General features: G+C 54.8%; 1 protein-coding gene across 1 annotated transcript; it reads left to right on the forward strand.

Moving 5' to 3' along the window:
• The first annotated feature begins 10,599 nt into the window (after nt 1–10,599).
• Nucleotides 10,600–23,350, forward strand: GUCY2D (guanylate cyclase 2D, retinal). The gene is made up of 18 exons (XM_089318411.1): nt 10,600–11,359; nt 11,444–11,748; nt 14,300–14,651; nt 14,954–15,038; nt 15,418–15,514; nt 15,825–15,926; nt 17,264–17,344; nt 19,191–19,397; nt 19,491–19,647; nt 20,139–20,288; nt 20,871–21,019; nt 21,409–21,572; nt 21,659–21,851; nt 22,108–22,282; nt 22,512–22,610; nt 22,726–22,820; nt 22,910–22,995; nt 23,112–23,350. Exons 1-18 carry the CDS (start codon nt 10,633–10,635, stop codon nt 23,203–23,205), a joined length of 3,318 nt encoding a protein of 1,105 aa, XP_089174537.1. The 5' UTR covers nt 10,600–10,632; the 3' UTR covers nt 23,206–23,350.
• Nucleotides 23,351–23,749: the final 399 nt, after the last annotated feature.

A 23,749-nucleotide genomic window follows, 5' to 3' on the forward strand; every position in this document is an offset into this window, starting at 1 on the left:
CCAAGAGGTGAAAGGGGAGACAGACAGGGACAGGAAGTGCCTGTGGAGAGGAAGGGAGCGGGCCCAGTGCTGCGGGCCCTGGCGGGGAAGAGAAGGAGGTCATCAGAGAGGTCAGGCAGGCAAACCTGCTCTTGTTTTCCCGTCTGGGTTCGGAACTGGGAGTCCTGCATGGCGGAACCTTCCAGACAGGCGTGGGGAGTGCATGGACACAGACTGGAGGAGGCCAGGAGCAGGTTGCCTCATTCAGCAGGGGCAGGAGGAGGGGGACGGAAAAGCCAGAAAGAGCCCTGTATCGCCTCATGTTGCAGTGTGGTGTGGGGGACCCAGGACCCTCAGCAGGACACAGCGAGGGGCACCCATGTGCTAAGGGACCTTCTACCTCCAGACTGTGGCCTGCGGGAGAAGGAGGGGGCCATCAGTGACCAGCAGCAGTGGACTCCATTGCAAGGCCAAAGCTAGGTGGGACCTGCTGTCTTCCCTAGCAGAGATGGGACGAGCCACCCTGGGTCAGGGACCAGCGATGTCAGCGCAGGGCCATGACACTCAGATGCCACCAAAGGTGGTGACAGGGGCAGGACAGTGCTGTTGAGAAGATGAACTTGGCAACGGGAGCATCTGGTCCGCATTCCCTGCATGTGCTTGGTCCCTGCTGCCAGGCTGAGACAGGAAGATCAGTTACAGCCACACAGCCTCCGTCGTCCGCGCATGGCAGTGAGCCAGGCGCGCTCAGGGCTCCGCTCCTTAAACAAGGTCGGCCCGCAGAGCAGGACACCCGGCAAAGGAGAAACAATAGTGGGAAAGGAAACCAGCCAACATATGGCTACGTCGTCACTGCTGTTCCTAAATGTTGCAGGAGCTTCGTGCAACTGATAAGAAGGAATCACAGAAATAGAAAAGAACAAACATCTCTAATGGTTCTTTTTAAGACTTATTTTTTAAAGAGGTCAAATATTTCTAAAAGACAACATTTTTTAAAATTCTGGAACTAAAATAGTAAAACATGGACTCTTTCAACTGACTGGGTATATTTATTATTTATAAATTATACCTCAATAATTTTGATTTAGGGGCTGACGTTGTGGTGTGTCTGTATTGCTGGCATCCCATATGGGCAAAGGGTTCGAGTTCTGGCTGCTCCACTTTCGATCCAGCCTCCTGATAATGCACCTGGGAAAGCAGTGGAAGATAGCCCAAGGGCTTGGGCCCCTGCCACCCACATGGGAGACCCGGATGGAGTTCCAGGCTCCTGGCTTCAGCCAGGATGTTCATGGGACTAAGCTGCGAAACCTGACAGACTGTGTTCAGTTACTAAGAAAAGAAACAAAACACACAAAGTCCTGGAAATTTGGAGATTGAGTGTAGAAGGTTCTATATTATTAGGGTCTTAAGATTGAATATATTTGATGGTGTATTCATGTTCTTTGGGAAGAGAACCTTCTTTATAGCCTGTTGGGCCAATTTTCCCATGTGAGATGAGTTGCACGTTTGGGTGTGCCACACAACATATATGGAAGACCCCTGCATTCATCTCCTGGGGACTGTAATAAATTGCCACAAATTTGGTGGCTTATAATAACATGATGCACTCATAGGGCTGAGCTCAGCAGCCTGAAATTCATTTAACTGTGTACAACTCAAGAGGGAGGCTCCAGGGAGAAGCAACTTCCTGGCCACCTCCAGCCTCCTGAGCTACCACCTGTGTACTTTGGACTCACTGCCCCTGCAGCCCCCGCCAGGAGCGTGGGTGGCTGGGGTGTCACATTGCCCTTCTGTGTCGGGGCTCCTGCTGCCTCCCTTCTCAGGAAGACACTTGTGATTATGTCAGGGCCCACTTGGATAATCCGGGACAGTTTCCCCATCTCAGGATCCTCACCTTTCTGTACACTCAAATGGAGGTAACAAAGGAAATGTGTATCTCAGAACGCCTGAAATGTCCAAAACATGTTGCTGGGCCAGGTGTTCCACGTGGCGGTTAAGATGCCATGTGGAACGCCTGCATCCCGTGCAGAGTAGCACTGGGTTGGAGCCCCAGCTCAGCTTCCAACTCTACTTTCCTGCTAATGCGCACTCTGGGATGCAGCAAATGATGGCGCGTGTACTTTGGATCTTTGCCACCCATGTGAGAGACCTGGGTGGAGTTCCTGGCTCCTGACTTTGGCTTGGTCCAGCCCCAGCTATTGCAGGAATTTGGAGAGTGAAACAGTGGATGGGAGTTCTGTCTTTCTTTCTGCCTTTCAAATAAATTAAATAAATGCATTTTAATGAAAAACTGACATTAATAATCAGCAACCACTTAGGAGATAGGATAAAAGAAAAGAATCTACAGGAGTAATATAAAAGATACAATGCCTTCTAATAAACTTAACAAGAAACATGGCAAACTTATTTAAGGGAAAGTTTAAAATGCTACAGAAGGGCTCACAAGTAGGCTTGGTCAAATTAAAAAAAATGTCATATTCTTGCACAGAAAGGCTCAGCCTCATAAAATATGAAGTTCCCATCTGAATAACACAAAAAGATACTAATACTTTTTGTAAACTAGGAAATTCAATTATAAAGGCTATATAAAAACAGTGCAGAAGAGTAGTCAAGAAAATTGTGGAGTGGAGAGTTAATTCAACAGAGGGTGAGAAGTAACTCTATTAGTTAGCTAGAAACATGCTGATATTTCAGGAGTGAAAACAGTACACACCACAGGGCAGGCATTTGGCACAGCTGTTAGGATGCTGCTTAGGCGCCCATAGCTTCTATCCAAGTGCCTGGGTGTGAGTTCCCACTCCATTTCTGTTGCCAGCTTCCTGCTAAGGCACACCTGGGAGGCAGTGGTCATGACTTAAGTACTTTGGTCCCTGCCACTCACATGGGAGACCCGGATTGAGCTCCTGTCTTCTGCCTGCCCCAGCCCTAGTTGTTGCAGGCATTTGGGGAGTGAACCAACAGATGGGAGATTTCTGTCACTCTCTGTCCTCTTTCCTTCCTTTCCTCCCTCCCCCATCTGTCTCTCTCCCCACCCCACCCCCCATCTAGAAAGAAAGAAAGAAAGAAAGAAAGAAAGAAAGAAAGAAATTTTTTTTTAAGGGAAAACAGTATGGTGCTGGTTCATAATAGATGGATCAAAGGAACAGATGAAAAAGTCCTTACCTGGCTCCTCACAAACAGAAAGTTCCGAAGGGATCACCAATTGACACACAAAACGGAAAAACTAAGTTCTTGAAGAAAACATTGGAGAGTTTGTTTATTCCCATCTTTTCTAATAAGGACTTCAAATCCAAAAGGTATTTAGAATTTAAAACAATGACATTTAAAAATCACGGTGGGCAATCACATACCCACATTGTAAGAAGACAATGAACACATAAAGCAGGGATTTTTTTTTTGTAAGTCACATCACAAATATGTTTTATCCAAATATTTAAAGGCCTATCAAAAAAAAAAAAAACACAAAAGACAAAGATTTATAACCCAACGGAAAAGTGAGCAAAAGGTATAAACAGTTCTCAGAAAATGATATGTAAATGGCTTATAAACATGAAAATATATTCAGCCTCACTCATAAGAGAAATGCAAATTTAAACTACACCAAGATACCTTTTTTTTTTTTCAGATGACATTTCTTTTTCAAGTATCAGATTGGAAAATTTAAAAAGACACTCTGCATGTGGCCTGTGGCAAAGAGACATGGCAGTCATTGCTGATGGGAGTGAAAAAGCTGTGTAACCCCATAGGAGACAATTTGGCAACACCCACCCAAGTGACCGTGTATTTACCCTGACCGTGAGCCCTGTAGGTGCGCTGGCACGCAAGCAGAATGAGGTTTGTGCAAGGTAGTTGTTGAAGCAATGTTACTAGGAATCAAAATTAGCTGCTTAACCACATTGGGTTGCTTTCTTTGGTAGAATATTATGCAGCTATAAACAGCAGCCTGAGAAGCAAAGAATAAGACCTCCAAGATAGGGTTAAAAAAAAAAAAAAAAAAAAAGGCAAGATACCGAACGGTGTTACCTTTTCCGTAACAAGGAGAGGCTGAGAAAGCAGCCCTGGCATCCACTGTGCATGCACAGACTCCCAGAGGGTACAAGAGAACCTGACAGTGGCTCCTTCTCTGGGGGAACCGAGGTGACAGGAAAGGGAACGGGAGGGAGACTTTAGCAGATGCTGTGTTGTTTCTTTGTTTGCATAGAACAATGTAAAATAAAATATCTTTAAGGAGGGAAGTAAATTGCAAAGCAATACATAAAATGCATTTTTAAAAGCTTCTGACAGCGGTCATCTTTGAAGGGCTTTCATTTTTTACTTACACATTTTTTATTTATGCATTTTTTTGACAGACAGAGTTAGACAGTGAGAGAGAGAGAGAGACAGAGAGAAAGGTCTTCCTTTTTCCGATGGTTCAACCCCCAAGTGGCTGCTATAGCCGGCACGCTGCGCCGATCCGAAGCCAGGAGCCAGGTGCTTCTCCTGGTCTCCCATGCAGGTGCAGGGCCCAAGCACTTGGGCCATCCTCCACTGCATTCCCAGGCCACAGCAGAGAGCTGGACTGGAAGAGGAGCAACTGGGACAGAACCGGTGCCCCAACCGGAACTAGAACCCTGTGTGCCGGTGCCTCAAGGCGGAGGATTAGCCTAGTGAGCCGCGGCGCGGGCCTATTTATGCATTTTTGTATGCCTTAATTTGTACAAGACATGAGCACTGTTGCTGTGATCAGAAAGAATGAAAATGGTGATTTAGTTTCCTAGGGAAAATGATATTTTTGCATAGTTCCTCATCACTAGTCTTTTTAAAAATTAAATTATTTGAGAGAAAGATATATATCATATTTATTTATACTTATATATGATAAACAGAGAGAGAAAGTGAGAGGATGAGAGAGTTCATTCCCATCTGCTGGTTCACTCCCCAAATGCTGCATCAGCCGGAGTCAGGAGTCAGGAGCCGGGTATCAAACCCAGGCAACTCTGATGTGGGATATGAGGTCCCTCGTTGCTATTCCTGAGCTACAGCATAATTCTTAAGCTACAGCATAATGGAATCCTGGTTTTCCCCTTCTACTTTAGATTCAGTATTCCTTTCTAATTCAACTTCAATAGTTTTTTTCTTTTGTTTTTTAGAATCAGACTCTCCCTCCCACCTACCCCTCCCCAGCCCCCAGGACTTCTCTGTGACTCTGAAATTCAGGCCAAATTGGTTTTGAAAGTCATTTTGCCTCGTTTAAAATTAAGGAATATTTTCCCCTTATGTGCTGCTGTGGTGATGGCACAAACAGAAACTCCCAGTTCCTTCTGTCCACTCCTCCAAATGTTGTGACTTTGTGGGGGACAGAGGAAGGACTAAAAACATCCTGAATAAAGACATTTTTCCTTCCCTCTAAAGCCAAAAGAGAGGACGCTCCACCTGCAGCCGAGGTTATTTATAGTAACTGGATTTAAATATAATTCTGCCCTCCAGTAACTCCCGCTCTAAGACTTGGCCCCACTCTTTCTGCTAGGGGGCGTGGCTTGGCTGGGTAGCTTGCAGACTGAATACATATTCAGCAGGCAACAGATAAGAAACAGAAACAAGCTCCAGTATGGGTCACTGGAAGGGAGGGGCAGTGCTTCGGCTGGAGGCTGGCTGAGTAACCTTGGCCTGTGGACCAGGACGGATTTGAAGTGTTCCAGCCCTCACGTTCACATGGTGCAGCCGCATCAAGAGACCGTGCCTTCGTCCCCGCAGACAATCAAGCGTAGAATTATCACCGGACCCTGCAATACCACTTCTAGGTGTGCACCCACAAAAACTCAAAACAGGCACTCAGAAACGTAGCAATTTTATTCACAACAGCCAAAAAGCAACCCAGGTGTCTGTGAATGGATAAATAAAGTGCCCAGGAGGTAAGACAGTAGTTAAAATGCCAGTTGAGACGTCCGCGTTCCATACCGGAGTGCCTGAGTTCAGGTACAGATTCCAGCTCCCTGTAGTGCACACCAGGGAGACAGCAGGTGATGGCTCTAGTAGTTGGGTCCCAGGTGGGAGAGCTGGATTGAGTCCCTGATGCTAGTCCAGCCCTGGCAGTTGCAGGTATTGCGTAGGAGGGGGATTAACCAGAAGTTGGAAGATCTCTGTCTCCCTCCCTGTCTCTGCCTTTCAAAAAAAAAAAAAAAAAAAAAAAAAAAAAGGTAAGAAATAAGTTTAAGAAGTTTTTACAATGTGTTATACATATAACAGAATATTACTCAGCTTTAAAAACAAATGGGACCTGGCACATGCTCCAGGCTGGGGTAGACCCTGCAAACATTGTGCTAAATGAAATAAGCAGGAAAGAAAGGACACGTGTTGTAAGATTCTATTTCTATGACACTTCTAAAATAGTCACGTTTGCAGAGTCAGACGGTGGTTACCAGGGAGTGGGGAGAGGTGGGTTTGGGAGTTAGTGTTTACGGGGTCCAGAGTTTCAGTGTGGGACGATGGAGGGTGGTGATGATTAAACACAACGTGAATATAATTAAGACACCCATGTCCTATAGCAGAGCACTGGCTCTGGCTCCTGATGCCAGCTTCCTGCCAGTGCAGATCTGGAATCAACCAATGGTGGCTGGAGGAGCTGGGCCCTTGCCACTCATGTGGGCGACCTGGCTTGCATCCCGGGCTCCTGTTGCATCTGGAGAGTGAACCAGCAGATAAGAGAGCTGTCTCTTTGTATGTCTCTCTCTCAAATAAATTTTTTTAAACGATCAAAGAGGCAAATCTATGTTGAATATATTTTACTGTTAAAAAAGATTTTTAAAAATCTGCCCTTCATCTTTATCTACCTTACTTGCAGGTCCAGAGGAGAACTGAGAGATTATCCATTCAGCCCAGTCCGTTGCTCAGCCTCCTCACCTGTGAAAGGGAAGGGTTGGGTAGAGTTCCCACAATTCCAAGCAGAGCTGTTGTGTCAAGACAGGAGATGGAGGGAAATAACCTGTATCGATGGTAGGGAGCACAGGACTAAGTAAATGAACTTGGCTCTACTATAGGTTATTACATTTTTGTTTTAAAAATAATTTTAAAAGCTTAAATTATAAAATTTTAAAATTTACATAAAATCCTGGCAGGCGCTGCGGCTCACTAAGATAATCCTCCACCTGTGGCGCCGGCACCCCGGGTTCTAGTCCTGGTTGGGCACCGGTTCTGTCCAGGTTGCCCCTCTTCCAGGCCAGCTCTCTGCTGTGGCCCGGGAAGGCAGTGGAGGATGGCCCAAGTGCTTGGGCCCTGCACCTGCATGGGAGACCAGGAGGAAGCACCTGGCTCCTGGCTTCGGATCGGCACAGCGTGCCGGCTGTAGCAGCCACTTGGGGGTTGAACCATCAGAAAAAGGAAGACCTTTCTCTCTGTCTCTCTCTCAATGTCTAACTCTGCCTGTCAAAAAATAAATAAATAAATAAATTTACAGAAAATCCCTAAATATAGCAATTACTTAAGTGTCTAAAACCACAAATGAACAGGTGTTTGTATTTTGCCCTGCATACTATATATTTTACTTTTGGTCTTGCTTATTATCTTTATTTTTTTAATTTATTTATTTTATTTGAAAGGCAGAGTTACAGAGAGGCAGAGGCAGAGAGAGAGAGAGGTCTTCCATCGATGGTTCACTCCCCAAATGGCCTCAATGGCTGGAGCTGGGCTGATCCGAAGCTAGGAGCCAGGAGCTTCTTCCAGGTCTCCCATGCGGGTGCAGGGGTCCAAGCACTTGGGCCATCCTCCACGGCTTTCCCAGGCCACAGCAGAGAGCTGGGTTGGAAGTGGAGCATCTGGGTCTCGAACCAGCACCCATTTGGGATACCGACACTGCAGGCAGCAGCTTTACCCACTACACCACAGTGCTGGCCCCTTGCTTATTATCTTTAATCTTCACAAGGATATAAGCTATCTGGCACACAGTAGAAATTCAATAAATGTGTTTTTTTAAATTTAACTTTTTAAATATTTTATTTATTTGAAAGGTAGACTGACAGAGAGTGGGGGAGACACACACAGAAAGAGATCGTTCACTACCCATTTGGCTGCAGCAGTCAGGGCTGGGCCAGGTTGAAGCCAGGAACCCTGAATTCCATCCAGGTCTCCCATGTGGGTAGCAGGGGCCCAAGTACTTCATCTGCTGCTTCCCCAGGCGCATCAGCAGGGAGCTGCATCAGAAGTGGAGCAGCCAAACCAGCACTCTGCAATATGGGATGCTGGCTTTGCAGGCAGTACCTTAGGTCACTGCTGCCACAGTGCAAGCCCCTTTAGGCATTTCTCAATCCAGTCAAGTTGACACTTATATTAACCATTGCAACCCAATGTATTATTTGAAATATATAATACAAATATATGTACATATGTAATGTATATCATATTTTCTAAACTATTGGAGAGTAGGTTACATACATAATGGTGCTTTAACAATAAATACTGAAGTGTGTATCTGCTAATGGCTTGAGGAAGCAGTGAAAGATGGCCCAAGTACCTGGGCTCCTGCCACCTACATGGGAGACCCAGAAGAAGCTCCTGGCTCAGGGCTTTGGCCTGGCCCAGCCCCCAGCAGATGCAGTCATCTGGGGAGTGAACCAGCAGATGAAGATCTCTCACTTTGTAAATCTGGCTTTCAAATAAATCAATAAATCTTTAGAATGCATCTCCCATCCATATTCCAATTTTTTCAGATATCAAATTTTGGGTTGATGTGGATAGTCTTTGTAGCATTTTACCTTAGAGCAATTTTTTTTTTAAATTTATTTATTTATTTGACAGGCAGAGTGGACAGTGAGAGAGAGAAAGAGAGGTCTTCTTTGCCGTTGGTTCACCCTCCAATGGCCGCCGCAGCTGGCGCACTGCGGCTGCCGCACTGTGCTGATCCGATGGCAGGAGCCAGGTACTTCTCCTGGTCTCCCATGGGGTGCAGGGCCCAAGCACTTGGGCCATCCTCCACTGCACTCACGGGCCACAGCAGAGAGCTGGACAGAAAGAGGGGCAACCGGGACAGAATACGGCGCCCCGACCGGGACTAGAACCCCGTGTGCCGGCGCCACAAGGCAGAGGATTAGCTTAGTGAGCCGCGGCGCCGGCCTACCTTAGAGCAATTTTCAAAATCCTGCAGTTTGGGATCCAAACTAAGAGCAGATCTTGCACTTCAGTGTCATGCCTTTTTGGCTTCCTTTAATCTGGAATAGTTCTTCAACTTTCATATACCTTCTGTACATTGACTTTTTCTAAAAAAAAAAAAGATTTTATTTATTTGAAAGGCACAGTTAGACAGGAAGGAAGAGAGAGAGAGAGAGAGAGAGAGAGAGAGAGAGACATCTTTGCCTGCTGGTTCACTCCCCAAATGTCCACAACAGCCTGTGCTGGGCCAGGCTGAAGCCAGGAGCCTGGAACTCCATCAGGGTCTCCCATGTGGGTGCTAGGTGCCCAAGTTCTTGGGCCACTTCCTGCTGCTTTCCCAGGTGCATTAGCAGGCAGCTGGATCGGAAGTGGTGCAGCCGGGACTCAAACCCGTGCTCATATGGGATGCCAATGTTTCAGGTCATTGCAACACTGGCATTTTTTAAGGAGTTCAGTGCCACCCCCCTTTTTTAGTAGAATGTTCCTCCTGTTGTGTTTGATGTTTCCCTGTGACTAGATGGAAAGAATGCACTCCTGGTGGAATACAGTACCCTGGCGATGCTGTCTTGTGCAGTACTGTGCAGACCAGGTCCCGTGTCCTTCTCAGGGAATCACTGCTGGAGGCTCATGATGTCCGCCTGCCCCGCACCTGTTACATCTGATCACCTGACCAGATTGGTGCCCTATTTGTCCATTGTGCATGTACTGCTATTTATTTATGTATTCCCTTCCAGTTCATATGCAATCAGTAGAGGAACTCTAGGATTATGCAAATATTCTGCACCTCTTCAAAATGTCTCCCTAGATTTAGCATCCACTGATGATTCTTACCTGATTCAGTGCTTTCCGTGGTGGTTGAAAAAAAGAGTCATTGAAAAAGGCTTTGTTTTTCACATAAAGGTCTTTAATCTGGAATCCACAGTGTATGGTGTGAGATAGGGATCTTACTCCCCCACCCCACCCCAGTACCTAGTCAGCCCTGGGCTGCCGAGATGCAGGGACAGATTCCCCCCGGAGAGGCGCAGTAGGGGCTCCCATCCTCCCGGAGCCCGCCCCTCCCTGCCTGATTAAGGGACCCTAATCAGCTTGGGGGAGATTAAGGGCTCGGCCGGCTGTTCCCACACCCCCGCACTGAGCTGGGCTGGCAGAGGAGACCTGAGGGCGGGCGACAGAAGGGGGATCGGCCCTGTGACCCCTCACCCGGGCCCTAAGCCGGAGCCCCGGACCTTCCGGTGAGTGGCAAAGGCCCCTGGGCACTCTCACTCCGTGCGCCTGAGAGCCTGGGCCCGTCGAGGGGGAGGGGCGGGCGGGTGAGGAGGAGGGAGGCAGGGCGGGCCTGAGGGGGCGTCCAGACCTCACCTTCTCCCTCCACAGGGTCGTCACAGCCGGGCGAGGTGGCTGTGGGCACGGAGAAACCTCATGGGTTAATCGGGGTTTGAGAAACAGAGGGTTGCGGGGGGAGACCCCCAAGGGAGTTCTGGAGGGGGGGTCTCAATAGCTCTTCCTGCTCCGTCTGTGCTCGAAGAAGCGGTAATGACCGCCTGCGCCCTCCGGGCGGGGGGGCTTCCCGGCCCCCTGCCCTGCACCCCCGAGCGATGGGCTCGGTCCCCTCCCGGCCTCCCGCAGGCCCTGCCCTGGCCCGGACTCCTGCTTCTGTTCCTGCTGCTCCTCCCGCCGCCCACCGCCCTCTCCAAAGTGTTCACAGTGGGGGTGCTGGGCCCCTGGGCTTGCGACCCCCTCTTCGCCCGGGCGCGCCCGGACCTGGCCGCCCGTCTAGCCGCCGCCCGCCTGAACCACGACCCTGCCCTGCAAGGCGGCCCCCGCTTCGAGATCGCGCTGCTGCCCGAGCCGTGCCGGACTCCCGGCTCGCTGGGGGCTGTGTCCTCAGCGCTGCCCCGCGTCTCGGGCCTTGTGGGTCCCGTGAACCCTGCCGCCTGCCGGCCAGCCGAGCTGTTAGCCCAAGAAGCCGGGGTCGCGCTGGTGCCTTGGGGCTGCCCCGGGACGCAGGCAGTGGGCACCACGGCCCCTGCCATGACTCCCGCCGCGGAGGCCCTCTACGCCTTCTTCAGAGCTTTCCGCTGGGCGCGTGTGGCCGTGGTCACCGCGCCCCAGGACCTGTGGGTAGAGGCGGGACGCGCCCTGGCCGCTGCGCTCAGGGCCCGGGGCCTGCCCGTCGCCCTGGTGACCTCCATGGAGCCCGCGGACCCGTCTGGAGCCCGGGAGGCCTTGAAGAGGGTCCGGGACGGGCCCCGGGTCAGAGGTATGCTCGCCTACAGGGCGTGGGGAGGTCGGCGGGTTCTGGGCCCCGCGGGGCAGCGGGCGAACCCAGCGTCTGTGTCGGCAGTGGTCATCATGGTGATGCACTCGGTACTGCTGGGCGGCGAGGAGCAGCGCTACCTGCTGGAGGCCGCAGAGGAGCTGGGTCTGACCGATGGCTCCCTGGTCTTCGTGCCCTTCGACACGCTCCACTATGCCTTGTCCCCAAGCCGGGAGGCCTTGGCCGCGCTGGCCAACAGTTCCCAGCTTCGCAGGGCCCACGACGCGGTGCTCACCCTCACGCGTCACTGTCCGCTGGGAGGCAGCGTGCTGGACAACCTGCGCAAGGCCCAAGAGCACCAGGAGCTGCCCTCTGACCTCAATGTGCAACAGGTGGATGGAGCACGAGAGGGATGGGGGGAAGGGTGTGAAGAAGCCACCGTGGAGGGCTGGAAGCGGCAGCTACCTGCTGAGCAGGTTCCTGAGTGTGCAGAGGTCACACAGCAGCCATGTTAGGAGGGTACTTCCGAAAGTTCGTGAAAACATGGGATTACAAGATAAGTTGATTTTGGTGTGAAGACATTTTGAAATCCATGCAGGTTTTTTTTTTTTTCATAATATTTATTCACATGAGCTTTTTGAAGACCTGTCGTATGCATGGATTTAAAAAGTGTATGCAGCAAAATCAGCTTTTCTTTCAACTCCACTTTCCACGAAGCTTCTGGAGTGTTAGGACTGCCTCCGGGGAGCGGGCAGCGAGGCCTCCCAGGTGCAGCCCCAAGGGGGTGAGCGCTAACCACCCCTGCACTGCAGCGGCTGCCGAGGTCTGCTTCCAAGTGGCCCCACTGCCGGCACCATAGCGACTTAGTCTGCCGCACACGACTAGTGTGCAGAGCGGGAAGGAGGGAAGGTGCAGACGCAGCCACCATGTCCAGTGCAGAGGCATTTCCTCTGGGGCTCCATCTGGAGGCCTTGAGCTTTTTAAGGACACCTTGTAAGAAACAACAGGGTCGCCGGCGCCGCGGCTCACTAGGCTAATCCTCTGCCTTGCGGCGCCGGCGGCACACTGGGTTCTAGTCCCGGTTGGGGCGCCGGATTCTGTCCCGTTGTCCCTCTTCCAGGCCAGCTCTCTGCTGTGGCCAGGGAGTGCAGTGGAGGATGGCCCAAGTGCTTGGGCCCTGCACCCCATGGGAGACCAGGAGAAGCACCTGGCTCCTGCCATCAGATCCATACTTTATTCCCAACATCCAGCTAATAACCCAGATTCCCCTGAGTCCTCAGAATCCCGGTTCAGCCCGTCTAGCTCCTCCTCCCAAAAGGAAGGCCAGATAGATACAGGGTGATTTAGATGTCAGTGGGCAGTAAGTTACTGCCTCAAAGGCCCTACACAAAGGGAACTGGTGGCGACAGAGTGGGAATAGTCATCAAGAAGAGTGAGACGGGATGGAGGGGAAGCCGGTGGAGAACGTGGGATGCAGAGGTGGTGTACAACATGCTTCACTTCTCTGCCCGTGGCTCAGCCTCCCCAGCCCCCGCTGCCCAAGTGGGCCCCATGTGAGCTCCACCTGACTCCTCTACCTCTTCCCCCCTCGGCCAGACGGCAAGCCCTGTCACTTTCATCTCCTAAACGTCATTTAGTCCATCATTTTCTCCATTTCCGCTGTCAACACCCTGGTCCAGGTCACAGCAGCACCACACCATCCCAAATCCCCGGTCTCCCAGATGTTCGGCTTCAACTCTCACATGGCCCGCAGCCTTCTCCACACAACCACCAGATCAAACTCTGGAAATCTGGCAATCTGACCCTGCCCTGCTCCCGGTCCCAGCCTCCCAGTGGCTTCTACTGTGCCGGATGGGTGCGGTTCTCTTCCCAGTTTACCAGGCATTTTGTCTCCAGCTCTTCTATCACCCGTGAACTTGAGCCACACCCAGCAGCTTTGGGTTCCTTGAATGTGTCCTTATCTTTTGCCTCCCAGCCACTGGGTGTGCTTTTGCCTCTCCCCTGCCCCTCCCCTCCTCACTGAGCTGCTCTCACATCCTCCTCTGTCTCCCGGGTGACACAAAAGATTCCTTGAGACAAGGACTATCTTGTACACGATCTATCCCTAGGGCTTTACACAGGCCAGGCACTCTGAGGGATGGAGACTGGAATAATAGAGAGGCCCCATGAGATCTGGTTGCATGCAACCTTGGGAAAAGAAAAGAAGGGAAAATAGCAAATAGGAAACAACAAAAAGACTGGAAAGAAGACTTAGGGGAATAGGTGATGATATTAAAGATATATGGCCGGCGCCGCGGCTCACTAGGCTAATCCTCCACCTAGCGGCGCCAGCATACCGGATTCTAGTCCCGGTAGGGGCGCCGGATTCTGTCCCAGTTGCCCCTCTTCCAGGCCAGCTCTCTGCTGTGGCCAGGGAGTGCAGTGGAGGGTGGCCCAAGTACTTGGGCCCTGCACCCCATGGGAGACCAGGAGAAGCACCTGGCTCCTGGCTTCGGATAGGCACAGTGCGCCGGCCACAGCAGCCATTGGAGAGTGAACCAATGGCAAAAGGAAGACCTTTCTCTCTCTCTCTCTCACTGTCCACTCTGTCTGTAAAAAAAAAAAAAAATGATATATGCAGGGCAACCAACAGGAAGAAAGGAGCTATGAGTGGTTGATCGGCCAATGGGCAGAGAAGAGTCTGAGTGCTGGAAAAAAGTTAGTGGGGAGGAGAGACCCAATGAAAAGAAAGGAAGAGGTAGCCAGTAGGGAAATGGAAACAAATGGAAACAGGGGAGAAAGAGACTGCCAATGGGAATAGGGAAGAGAGAGCCAATGGGGAGAGAGATAGGGAACAACTAACAAGTGGGGGGGAGGGTCAGTACACCTAGCACTGGAAGGGCCCAGGGAAGAATGGGTGGGGTCAGCCGAGCCTGAGCCCTGAGTCCCTCGCTCTTTCTCCAGGTCTCCCCGCTCTTTGGCACCATCTACGACGCAGTCTTCTTGTTGGCAAGGGGCGTGGCAGGAGCACGGGCCACCGCAGGGGGCGGCTGGGTGTCGGGAGCAGCAGTGGCCCGCCACGTCCAGGATGCCCAGGTCCCTGGTTTCTGCGGGTCCTTGGGAAGAACCGGGGAGCCCTCGTTTGTGCTGCTGGACACGGACGCAGCGGGTGACCAGCTGTTCGTCACATACATGCTGGACCCCGCCCGGGGGTCCCTGCTCTCCGCCGGGACCCCCGTGCACTTCCCTCGTGGGGGCCCAGGGCCTGGACCCGATCCCTCATGCTGGTTCGATCCAGACGTCATCTGCAACGGAGGTGAGGGGGGACACCCCAATCCCCACTGGGGCCACCATGGACGAGGCACCAAGTGGTGAAAGAAAGCTGATGCAGGGCCTGTAATACTCCGTGGAGGCTCCTCCAGGTCCTCCTCCACCCCCTGGCTTGCCCGCTGCAAAGCTCTCTGGGAAACTCTCTAGCCTTCTCACACGTTCTCCTTTGAGGAACCTATAACCCTGCCCTAAACGCCTGGCCAGCTCCAGGGCTTGGCGAGCTGTGCTGGAGCCTGGCTGTATCACCAGCCACCATCCTGAGTGTCCCTGCTCTCACTGTCCCTTCAGGAGTGGAGCCTGGCCTCGTCTTTGTTGGCTTCCTCCTGCTGGTTGGCCTGGGGCTGTTGGGGGCCTTCCTGGCCCATTATGTGAGGTGAGTGAAGATCCAGGTAAGTAAGAGGGGAGCTTGGCGCCCGCACCTGCTGAAATGAGGTGTGTGGCGAGGACAGCAGGCTGGGGCTGCTAAGAGGAGGCGCAGGGAGGGATTTTCCTGGGCAAGGAGGTAGGAATCTCCGGCCGCGGCGGCCATTGGAGGGTGAACCAACGGCAAAGGAAGACCTTTCTCTCTGTCTCTCTCTCTCACTGTCCACTCTGCCTGTCAAAAAAAAAAAAAAAAAAAAAAGGAGGTAGGAATCCAGGAGGGCTGGCGGAGTCCCAGGGTGTGTGTTGGGGGAGGGGCTGCCCTCTGGTACCCCTCCCTTGGCCCTTTTCCTTACTGGCCTCTTCTCATGGGCCTTGGTCCCTCCCACCAGGCACCGGCTCCTTCATATGCAAATGGCCTCTGGCCCCAACAAGATCATCCTGACTGTGCAGGACGTCACCTTCCTCCAGCCACAGGGGGGCAGGAAGGTGGGTGAGGCGGTCTTCTCCCTCTACGTGGTCTCTGCCCTGAGCCAGCCCTCACTCCCTCCCCACCCCGCACCCCCCACCCCGCTCCGGGGGAGGCCTGCCCTAGCTGTGTCCCAGGTCGAGCCTCAGGGATGTGCGGCCCCATCTGTGCCATGGGGGTGGGAGCTGTGCGGGCAATCATGGCAGGACCGCCTTCCCTCAGACTCCTTCCCTTCCCTCTTCAGCCCCCAACCCAGCCTGACCCCAGCTCAGGACTCGGACTTCCAGAGTGTGTTCAGGCCCCCTGCGTTGCCTCTTTCCCTCCCTCCAGGTGGTCCAGGGCAGTCGCTCGAGTCTGGCTGCCCGCAGTGTGTCAGACATTCGCAGTGTCCCCAGCCAGCCCACGGACAGCTCCAACATTGGCCTCTTTGAGGTGAGCCTGTCCCGCCGCTGCCGCCGGGCCTGCTGTTCTCCGGGAGGGGCAAAGAGGACCAATCTCAGGCAGGAGAGGGGGGTGGGCATCCAGATGGGAGAGGGCATGGCTTCCTCAAATGGAAGCATCTGGAAATCCCCTCTGCCATTAGAGTTTCCCTTTAGCCATTACTCAGGTGAGGGCTCCTCCAAGGCCCGGCAAGGTAGCCAGAGGGTGGAGGCAAGAGCTGCTGGGGAGTCTGCTGGAAGTAGCGTGCGGCCTGGGGTGGCCCCGGAGGGCACCTCCTGCCCTTTCAGCATTCCCCCCACCCCAACAAATCAGATCAGACTCAGGGACAGCGAGCCCTAGAGGGGGAACGAAAATCATCTAAGGGCACTGATGTTACCAATGGGCTAGAGACTGTAACCGGTGCGATGGCTGGAAGACAATGAGAACAGATTGAGAGCGGAGAGAGCTCAGCCAGTGCACAGGAAAGTGGAAATACAGCGCTCCAAGAGCTCAGACTAGGGGAGAATGCACAGGCTTCAGTCACAGCGCCGGGAGCCCATCACTCTCATCTCAGAGTGGGCATCGTTATCACTTGGGGCGGGCTCTTCTTCACTGTAGGGAACCACCTTGTGCGTGTGTCTCCTGTCTCTGGCCTTATCCACTAAATGCAGTCCCCAGCTTCTGTGACACCTAACATCCTTGTGTTTATTTCCAAATGCTCCCTAAGGTTCAACGCCAAACCCCAACAGTTCCCTTCTAGTCCAAATTCCTTTCCCAACAGACAAGACCACATGCACAGATTGCAAGATCCAGACAAAAATGAGAATGGGGTCCCTTGTTCATTCAAGGGTTCATCGAACCAAGCTCAGGTCCTGCTGAGCATGGGGCCCTGTGTGACAGCATGAGTTACATGCCCTTGAACCTGCCCTACCAATAGCTGGGGGCTGCAAGGCCCAGGGCCTGGAGGGGAGCTGCCTGTACTTCACACTGTACTATAAAGCTATGACGTTTACCTGGACCTCTGACTCCCAACACAGTGCTCGCTCTCACTGCCAGCAGATGGTGGGATGGTTGTGATGTCAGTGGCACCGGTGGTTGTAAGAATTCACTTACTTGGACTCTCAGTGGGGGCACATCCGCGACGGTGAGGACAGCCATGCATGCCTGCTGCAGCTTTCTCACCCAGCCCACTGGGAAGTGGAGGAGCAGACAGCAAACTTCCTGCTCCCAATGCTCTTGCTCCCAAGGCAGATGTGTTCTGGGCCAGTGGGGAAGTGGGGATCCTGGGGCTCCCTGCATCATGGAGCTTTAGGACCCCGAGATCCCTAATCCTATCTTCTCTGCTGTAGGGTGACTGGGTTTGGCTGAAGAAATTCCCCGGGGATCAGCACGTAACTATCCGCCCAGCGACCAAGACAGCCTTCTCCAAGGTGAGAGCTGGGCCAGTGATGGGGTAATGGGGTGGGCCTCGGCGGCTCCTGCGCCTTCACCCTGCAGCTGGGAACAGAAGCAGATCTCAGGAATCCCCTTCACTCTGGAGCAGGGATTCCAACATTCTCCTAACACTTGTTCTTGCCTTTGATTTTTTTTTTAAAAGATTTATCTATTTTTTGGAAGGCAGAATGACAGAGAGAAGGAGAGACAAAGAGAGATTTTCTATCTAGTGGTTCACTCCCCAAATGACTGCAATGGCTAGGGTTAGGCCAAGCTGAAGCCAGGAGCCTGAAACTCCGTCCAGGTCTCCCACATGGGATGCCCGGGCCCAAGTGCTTGAGCCACATTCCGCTGCTTTCCTAGGTGCATTAGCAGGAAGCTGGAACAGAAGTAGAGCTGAACAAGCACTCAGATATGGGGTACCAGCGTTGCAAGCAGTGGCCTCGCTCGCTGCGCCACAGTGCTAGTCCTCTGCCTTTGATGTTTTTTATCACAACTAAAAGTCGTGTGTTCCTCTTTGAGCTGGTTTATTTCCTATCTGCTTCCCAGCTTGGACTGCAAGCTGAGTGAGGGCTTCTCCATGCCCTTGCATTGAATTCCCAGACCCAGCACAGTGTCGGGACCATTGAGGAGACCTAGCGAATGTTTGTTGAGTGAATGATAGGAAAAAAAATAAGTTTTAGTTCTGCCACAAACTTGTGCAGAATGGCCCTAGCTGGCCCTGAATGAAATGGAAAGTTGCCAAAGAAGCCACCAAGTGGCTTATTCTAGCCCTTCCCACTTCTAATCCTCGTCCCCTGGTCACCTTGTGGCTTTGGTCTGGCCTTCTTCCTGAGCTCTTGGTGAGAGCTGTAGAATGGCTGAAGTGGACAGTGACCTGTTGGGGTCAAGAGACAGAGCCATCATTGAGCACCAGGCATCTACAATGAGAGGAAGCCCCGAATCGGGCGTGTGGGCCAAAGAAAAGCTGGAAAGCGCACCAGCCAGCTGGCCGGCGGCCCCCACTTCCCCAGCATGCCCGCCTGGTGAGGGCACTGTCCAGCTGGGTGGGCGTGGCTTCACTGAGAGCCCTGGGACCAGGGGACCTTGGCTTGACCGCTCAGCCCGCCTTCCCTCACTCGGGGAGAGTCTGTGCCTCAGCCACGTTTGGTGCAATGACTTAACAGGAAGCAGCCCCAGGCTGCAGGCACAAATCCGTCTGGTGTTCTTTGAAAGTAGCACAGCATCTCCCTAGCTGTCCCCAACAAGGGCTGTTACGCCAGGAGTTCCAGCTGCTTCCTCCTGACCGTGTTCCCATAAGATCTGCCCACTTCCAGGGTTACATAGAACTTGTCTGAGTCCTGGTCACAAGACTGCCTGCCTTTCCTTCTTTCTTTTTTAAAGATGTATTTGTCTATTCGTAAGGTAGAGTTACAGAGAAGGAAGGAAAGACAGAGGCGAGTGACCTTCCATCTCTGGTTCAATCCCCAAATGGCTGCAACAGCTCAAGCCAGGAGCTGGAACTCCATCCGGGTCTCCCACATGGGTGGCAGGGGCTCAAGCACTTGGGCCCTCCTCTGCTGCTTTCCCAGACACATTAGCAGGGAGCTGGATCTGAAGTGGAGCAGCAGGGACTTGAATGCGCGTCCATATGGGATGCCGGTGCTGCAGGCCTTGGCTTACTTTAAGCTCAGTCACACTCAATGTCTGCACTGTGGCCTTTTGTCTGTGTTTTTTTTTTTTTTTTTCCCCTCAGATAAAGAAAAGAACCCCTGTGGGTCCCCAAGACCATTTCATTGGCCCACTTTGTCCCACACTCAAACCACACCCTGACTAACAGCCCCCTCCCCGCGTTGCCCCCAGCTCCGAGAGCTCCGGCATGAGAATGTGGCCCTCTACCTGGGGCTCTTCCTGGCGGGGGCAGCAGACGGCCCCCAGGGCCCTGGGGAGGCCATGCTGGCTGTGGTCTCGGAGCACTGCGCACGGGGCTCCCTCCACGACCTCCTCGCCAACAGAGACATCAAGCTGGACTGGATGTTCAAGTCCTCCCTCCTGCTGGACCTCATCAAGGTGTGGAGTGGGGGGGCAGGAGAGGGGAGCCCTGGGGGCCGAGGGCAGGGGAACCGCGCGGCTGAGGCTGCCTCTCTGCCTGCCCCGTCTCAGGGAATGAGGTATCTGCACCACCGAGGCGTGGCTCACGGGAGGCTCAAGTCCCGGAACTGCGTGGTGGACGGGAGGTTTGTGCTCAAGGTCACCGACCACGGCCACGGGCGGCTGCTGGAAGCACAGAGGGTGTTACCAGAGCTCCCCAACGCCGAGGGTAGGGGTCCCCCGCTGCCTCCCGGCACGCGAGCATCCCCCGGGATCCCCATCATCTCAGGGTCCCCCCTCCCTTTCCTCCATCGCAGTCCCCGAAGGCACTGGACCCCTGCTGCAGGAAGGGTCTTGTGTCCTCCGCGAGCCGCGGAGGGTGGGCTGGGTGACGAGGCAGGCAGGGGCTTCCCAGGGGGCGGGACTTGTGCCTGAGCGCGGACCGGTGCCCCGGGATCTGCTGGTTGTGGGGGGCCGCTCTGCCTAAGGACCCGGCCGGTGTCCAATAGCTTGGCAGGGTCTTTCCTGGGTACCAACTTGTCCATTGGGCGGGGCCTATTGGAGAGGGATGGGCTTTGCGTGTCAGGCTGGCTGGCCGTCTCTCCCCGGGGTAGCGGCAGGGCCACACGGTGGCGGCTGCGGGGCTGGTACGAGCCTGGGCTTTGCGATGAGGTTGGGGGTCTGCCCTCCGCGTGCACACGCCCCCTGCCGTATCCCCAGACCAGCTATGGACTGCCCCGGAGCTGCTTCGAGACCCGGCCCTGGAGCGCCGGGGGACACTGGCGGGCGACGTCTTCAGCCTGGGCATCATTCTGCAGGAGGTGGTGTGCCGCAGCGCCCCCTATGCCATGTTGGAGCTCACGGCCGAGGGTGAGGCCGGACACGCCCCCTGCGTTGGGGCGGGGCCAGGCAAGGCCTGGTTAGCCCTTGATCCCAAGCGAAGCCCAGGGCTGAGACTTAATTAATGTGGTGCTGTTTCCCTGATGGGGTCTGATGGGTCAGGACAGTGGGAAACCAAACATCGGGATTGGGGTGGGCGGGTTGCTCCAGGGCCAGGGCTGCAACAGCTGCTTGCGTCCTGATCCAGGATCCAAATGGCTCCCACACACCCACACACAGAGCAGGGGTCCCAGGGGTCCCAGGGAGGCAGCAGGGTTAAAAGCACGATCCAGTCTAATTCAAATCCACATCACTTAAAGCCTCCAGGCGCTGAGCAAACTGCTCTTGAATCCTCACTTTCCTTAGGCACAGTGAACGCCAGTTTCTTTGCCTGTATCGCTTCTTACTGACAGCCAGGGCTCAGGGTCCTCTGAGTCCTCCCCTTCTTCCTACACTCCGCCACCCACTGAAGCGCTGATGCCAGGCCCCCATCATGGGCTGCACCCGTCAGGCCAGGCTCAGACGGGATTCTGTTCTGGAGGCCCTCTCCTCACAGACCCCTCACGCCCACAGAGGTGGTGCAGAGAGTGCGGAGTCCCCCTCCGCTGTGTCGGCCCCTGGTGTCCATGGACCAGGCCCCCATGGAGTGCATCCAGCTGATGAAGCAGTGCTGGGAGGAGCAGCCGGAACTTCGGCCCTCCATGGACCGCACCTTCGACCTGGTCAGGGCAGGGATTGGGCAGGGGCTGGGCTGGCCACTGGGACCCCAGATTCTTGTCTGCAGTTGGGAGGGCTGCAGGCTGGCAGGGCCTCTGACCTCCTAAGGGGTAGCATGAGGACTGCGAGTTTGGTGGGGGCAGAGCTGGAACGGGGGATGAGGCAGAACAGAGGGGCAGGAGTCCTTGGAGTGGGAGAAAGACTTCGTTTGACTCAAATAACTAACCTCCGGGAGCTCCATTTTCCACGTTCCTCCTCTGCACGTGTGCCCAACACCCTGGAGGGGGAACTTGAGGAGTAGGAGCTGAATGTGGGGTCCAGCGGGGATCAGGAGTACACAGCCCCCGGGAGAGGGCCCGGGTCCTCAGCGCCTTTACCAGCTTCCTCCCGCTAGTTCAAGCGCATCAACAAGGGCCGGAGGATGAACATCATCGACTCGATGCTGCGGATGCTGGAGCAGTACTCCAGCAACCTGGAGGACCTGATCCGCGAGCGCACGGAGGAGCTGGAGCTGGAGAAGCAGAAAACGGACCGGCTGCTCACGCAGATGCTGCCCCCGTGGGTGCCCCGGGGCTGGGGAGGGCAGCCGCCGCTCAGCCAGGTGGGGGCGGCCTCCAGGCCACCTCACTGGCTGCCGTCCCTAGATCTGTGGCCGAGGCCTTGAAGATGGGGACGCCCGTGGAGCCCGAGTACTTCGAGGAGGTTACGCTGTATTTCAGCGACATCGTGGGCTTCACCACCATCTCAGCCATGAGCGAGCCCATCGAGGTGGTAGACCTGCTCAATGACCTCTACACCCTCTTCGACGCCATCATCGGCTCCCACGATGTCTACAAGGTGCCAGGGACAAGCCCTCCTGACCTGCAATCCACCTTCACCGGCCTCCAGCCCAGGCCCTCCTGCTCAGCCCCTGGCCCACTTGCCCCTCCCTCCCGGGGGGGGCACCAACCCAGTCCTCCTTGCCCCGCCCTCATCCCCGCCTCCAGTTCCCCAGCATGTCAGCCCTAACCCCAGTTTAGGCCTGGAGTCGCTGCTTTGTGTGCAGAGGGGGAGCGGGGCTCAGCCCTGATGCGCGCACGACCCCTTTCCCCAGGTGGAGACCATCGGGGACGCCTACATGGTGTCTTCAGGGCTGCCCCAGCGGAACGGACAGCGGCACGCAGCCGAGATCGCCAACATGTCGCTGGACATCCTCAGCGCCGTGGGCTCCTTCCGCATGCGCCATATGCCTGAGGTGCCCGTGCGCATCCGCATCGGCCTGCACTCGGGTAACTCCCGGGCCCGCCTCCCTCTTTAGGGGCGGCCTGCAGATTTCCTATGTAGAAGGCAAACCCATGGACTGAGGGGGGCGCGACAGGGCTCGTAGAGGATTCGCTTGGGGACATTTTCTTCCCGGAGCTGGGGAGATGACGGGGTGCCAAGGTCACTCAGGGCCCCAGGTGCCATCCAGGCACTGGGCAAGGCCAGCTTCAGCCCAGGCCCCGCGCATCTCCGCAGGCCCGTGCGTGGCGGGCGTGGTGGGGCTCACCATGCCTCGGTACTGCCTGTTTGGGGACACGGTCAACACCGCTTCGCGCATGGAGTCCACCGGCCTGCGTGAGTGTGATGCGGCCAGGAGGGTTGGGGGAGGTAGAGGGGGCGGGGCGGGGCCCGGCCCAGCAGGGGACCCCGGCGATGAGTCCCGAGCTCATGGCGTCCCCGACACCCCCAGCTTACCGCATCCACGTGAACATGAGCACCGTGCGGATTCTTGGCGCTCTGAACGAGGGCTTCCAGCTGGAGCTGCGAGGCCGCACCGAGCTGAAGGTGAGGTCGGGCTCCGCCCCCGCCGCGAGGCCCCGCCCCCGCCACCGGCAAGGCCCAACTAAGGCCTCCCCTCTCGCGTGTCCCCCCAGGGCAAGGGTGCCGAGGACACGTACTGGCTGGTGGGCAGGCGCGGCTTCAACAAGCCTCTCCCCAAACCGCCCGATCTGCAACCGGGGTGAGCGCCCAGCCCGCGCGGGCCCCTTCACCCCCTGCCTGCCTCCCTCTCCGGGTCTGAGCAGCGGACTCCCATCACCCACTCCCCTCCCTGAGGCCAGCGCCCCCTCCCCGCAGGGCCAGCAACCACGGCATCAGCCTGCAGGAGATCCCTCCGGAGCGGCGCTTGAAGTTGGAGAAGGCTCGGCCGGGCCAGTTCTCGGGGAAGTGAGACCGCGTGGAGCAGGTGCTGCCCCCGAGGCTCTCACGCGCAGCTGCAGGGATCCAGACTCCGGGGTCCCACGCCCAGACTCTGGGGTCCCGCACCTCAGGGGGATGCTGCGTGAGCCTCTGACTTCCCACCCGGCCCCAGGCCTTCCCAGGCAGGGGCTAGCGCCCTCCTCCTTTCCCCCTTCCCCCACAAGTCCAGAAGGCTCTGCAGTGCACAAGGGGCAACTCTAGGGGGCGGCATTCACCAGGCACTCCGCGAGAGTTGCCCTTGGAGTTCTGTTAGACAGAACCCTGCCAGCTACTTAATCTGCCTCCAGATACTCCCTAGGGGAGCTCCTTTCTCGTACGGCCCTCTGAGATGCTTCTCTTCCCCTCAGGATTATTCTGGAAGGTCCTTTTCCTGAAAGTTGCTGCTATAGGTGACCAAAAGTCTGGTGAACGTCGCTGGCTCCTGTCCAGTTCTGCCTCAAAGGATTCTGGGCAAACCAACCACGTGACCTTGGGAACGTGGCATGAACTTTTCGGGGCTTGGGGTCCCCTCCGTG

The sequence above is a fragment of the Oryctolagus cuniculus genome, chromosome 17 (genome assembly GCF_051225735.1).
Source record: "Oryctolagus cuniculus isolate XC-2025 breed Fujian yellow rabbit chromosome 17, ASM5122573v1, whole genome shotgun sequence".
Taxonomy (NCBI): domain Eukaryota; kingdom Metazoa; phylum Chordata; class Mammalia; order Lagomorpha; family Leporidae; genus Oryctolagus; species Oryctolagus cuniculus.

Coding starts and splice junctions, on each gene's coding strand:
- GUCY2D (XM_089318411.1), top strand. CDS start 10,633: ATGACCGCCTGCGCCCTCCGGGCGGGGGGGCTTCCCGGCCCCCTGCCC. Junction 20,289..20,870: donor GTTGGAGCTCACGGCCGAGG/GTGAGGCCGGAC, acceptor TCACGCCCACAG/AGGTGGTGCAGAGAGTGCGG. Junction 22,996..23,111: donor CCGCCCGATCTGCAACCGGG/GTGAGCGCCCAG, acceptor CCCTCCCCGCAG/GGCCAGCAACCACGGCATCA.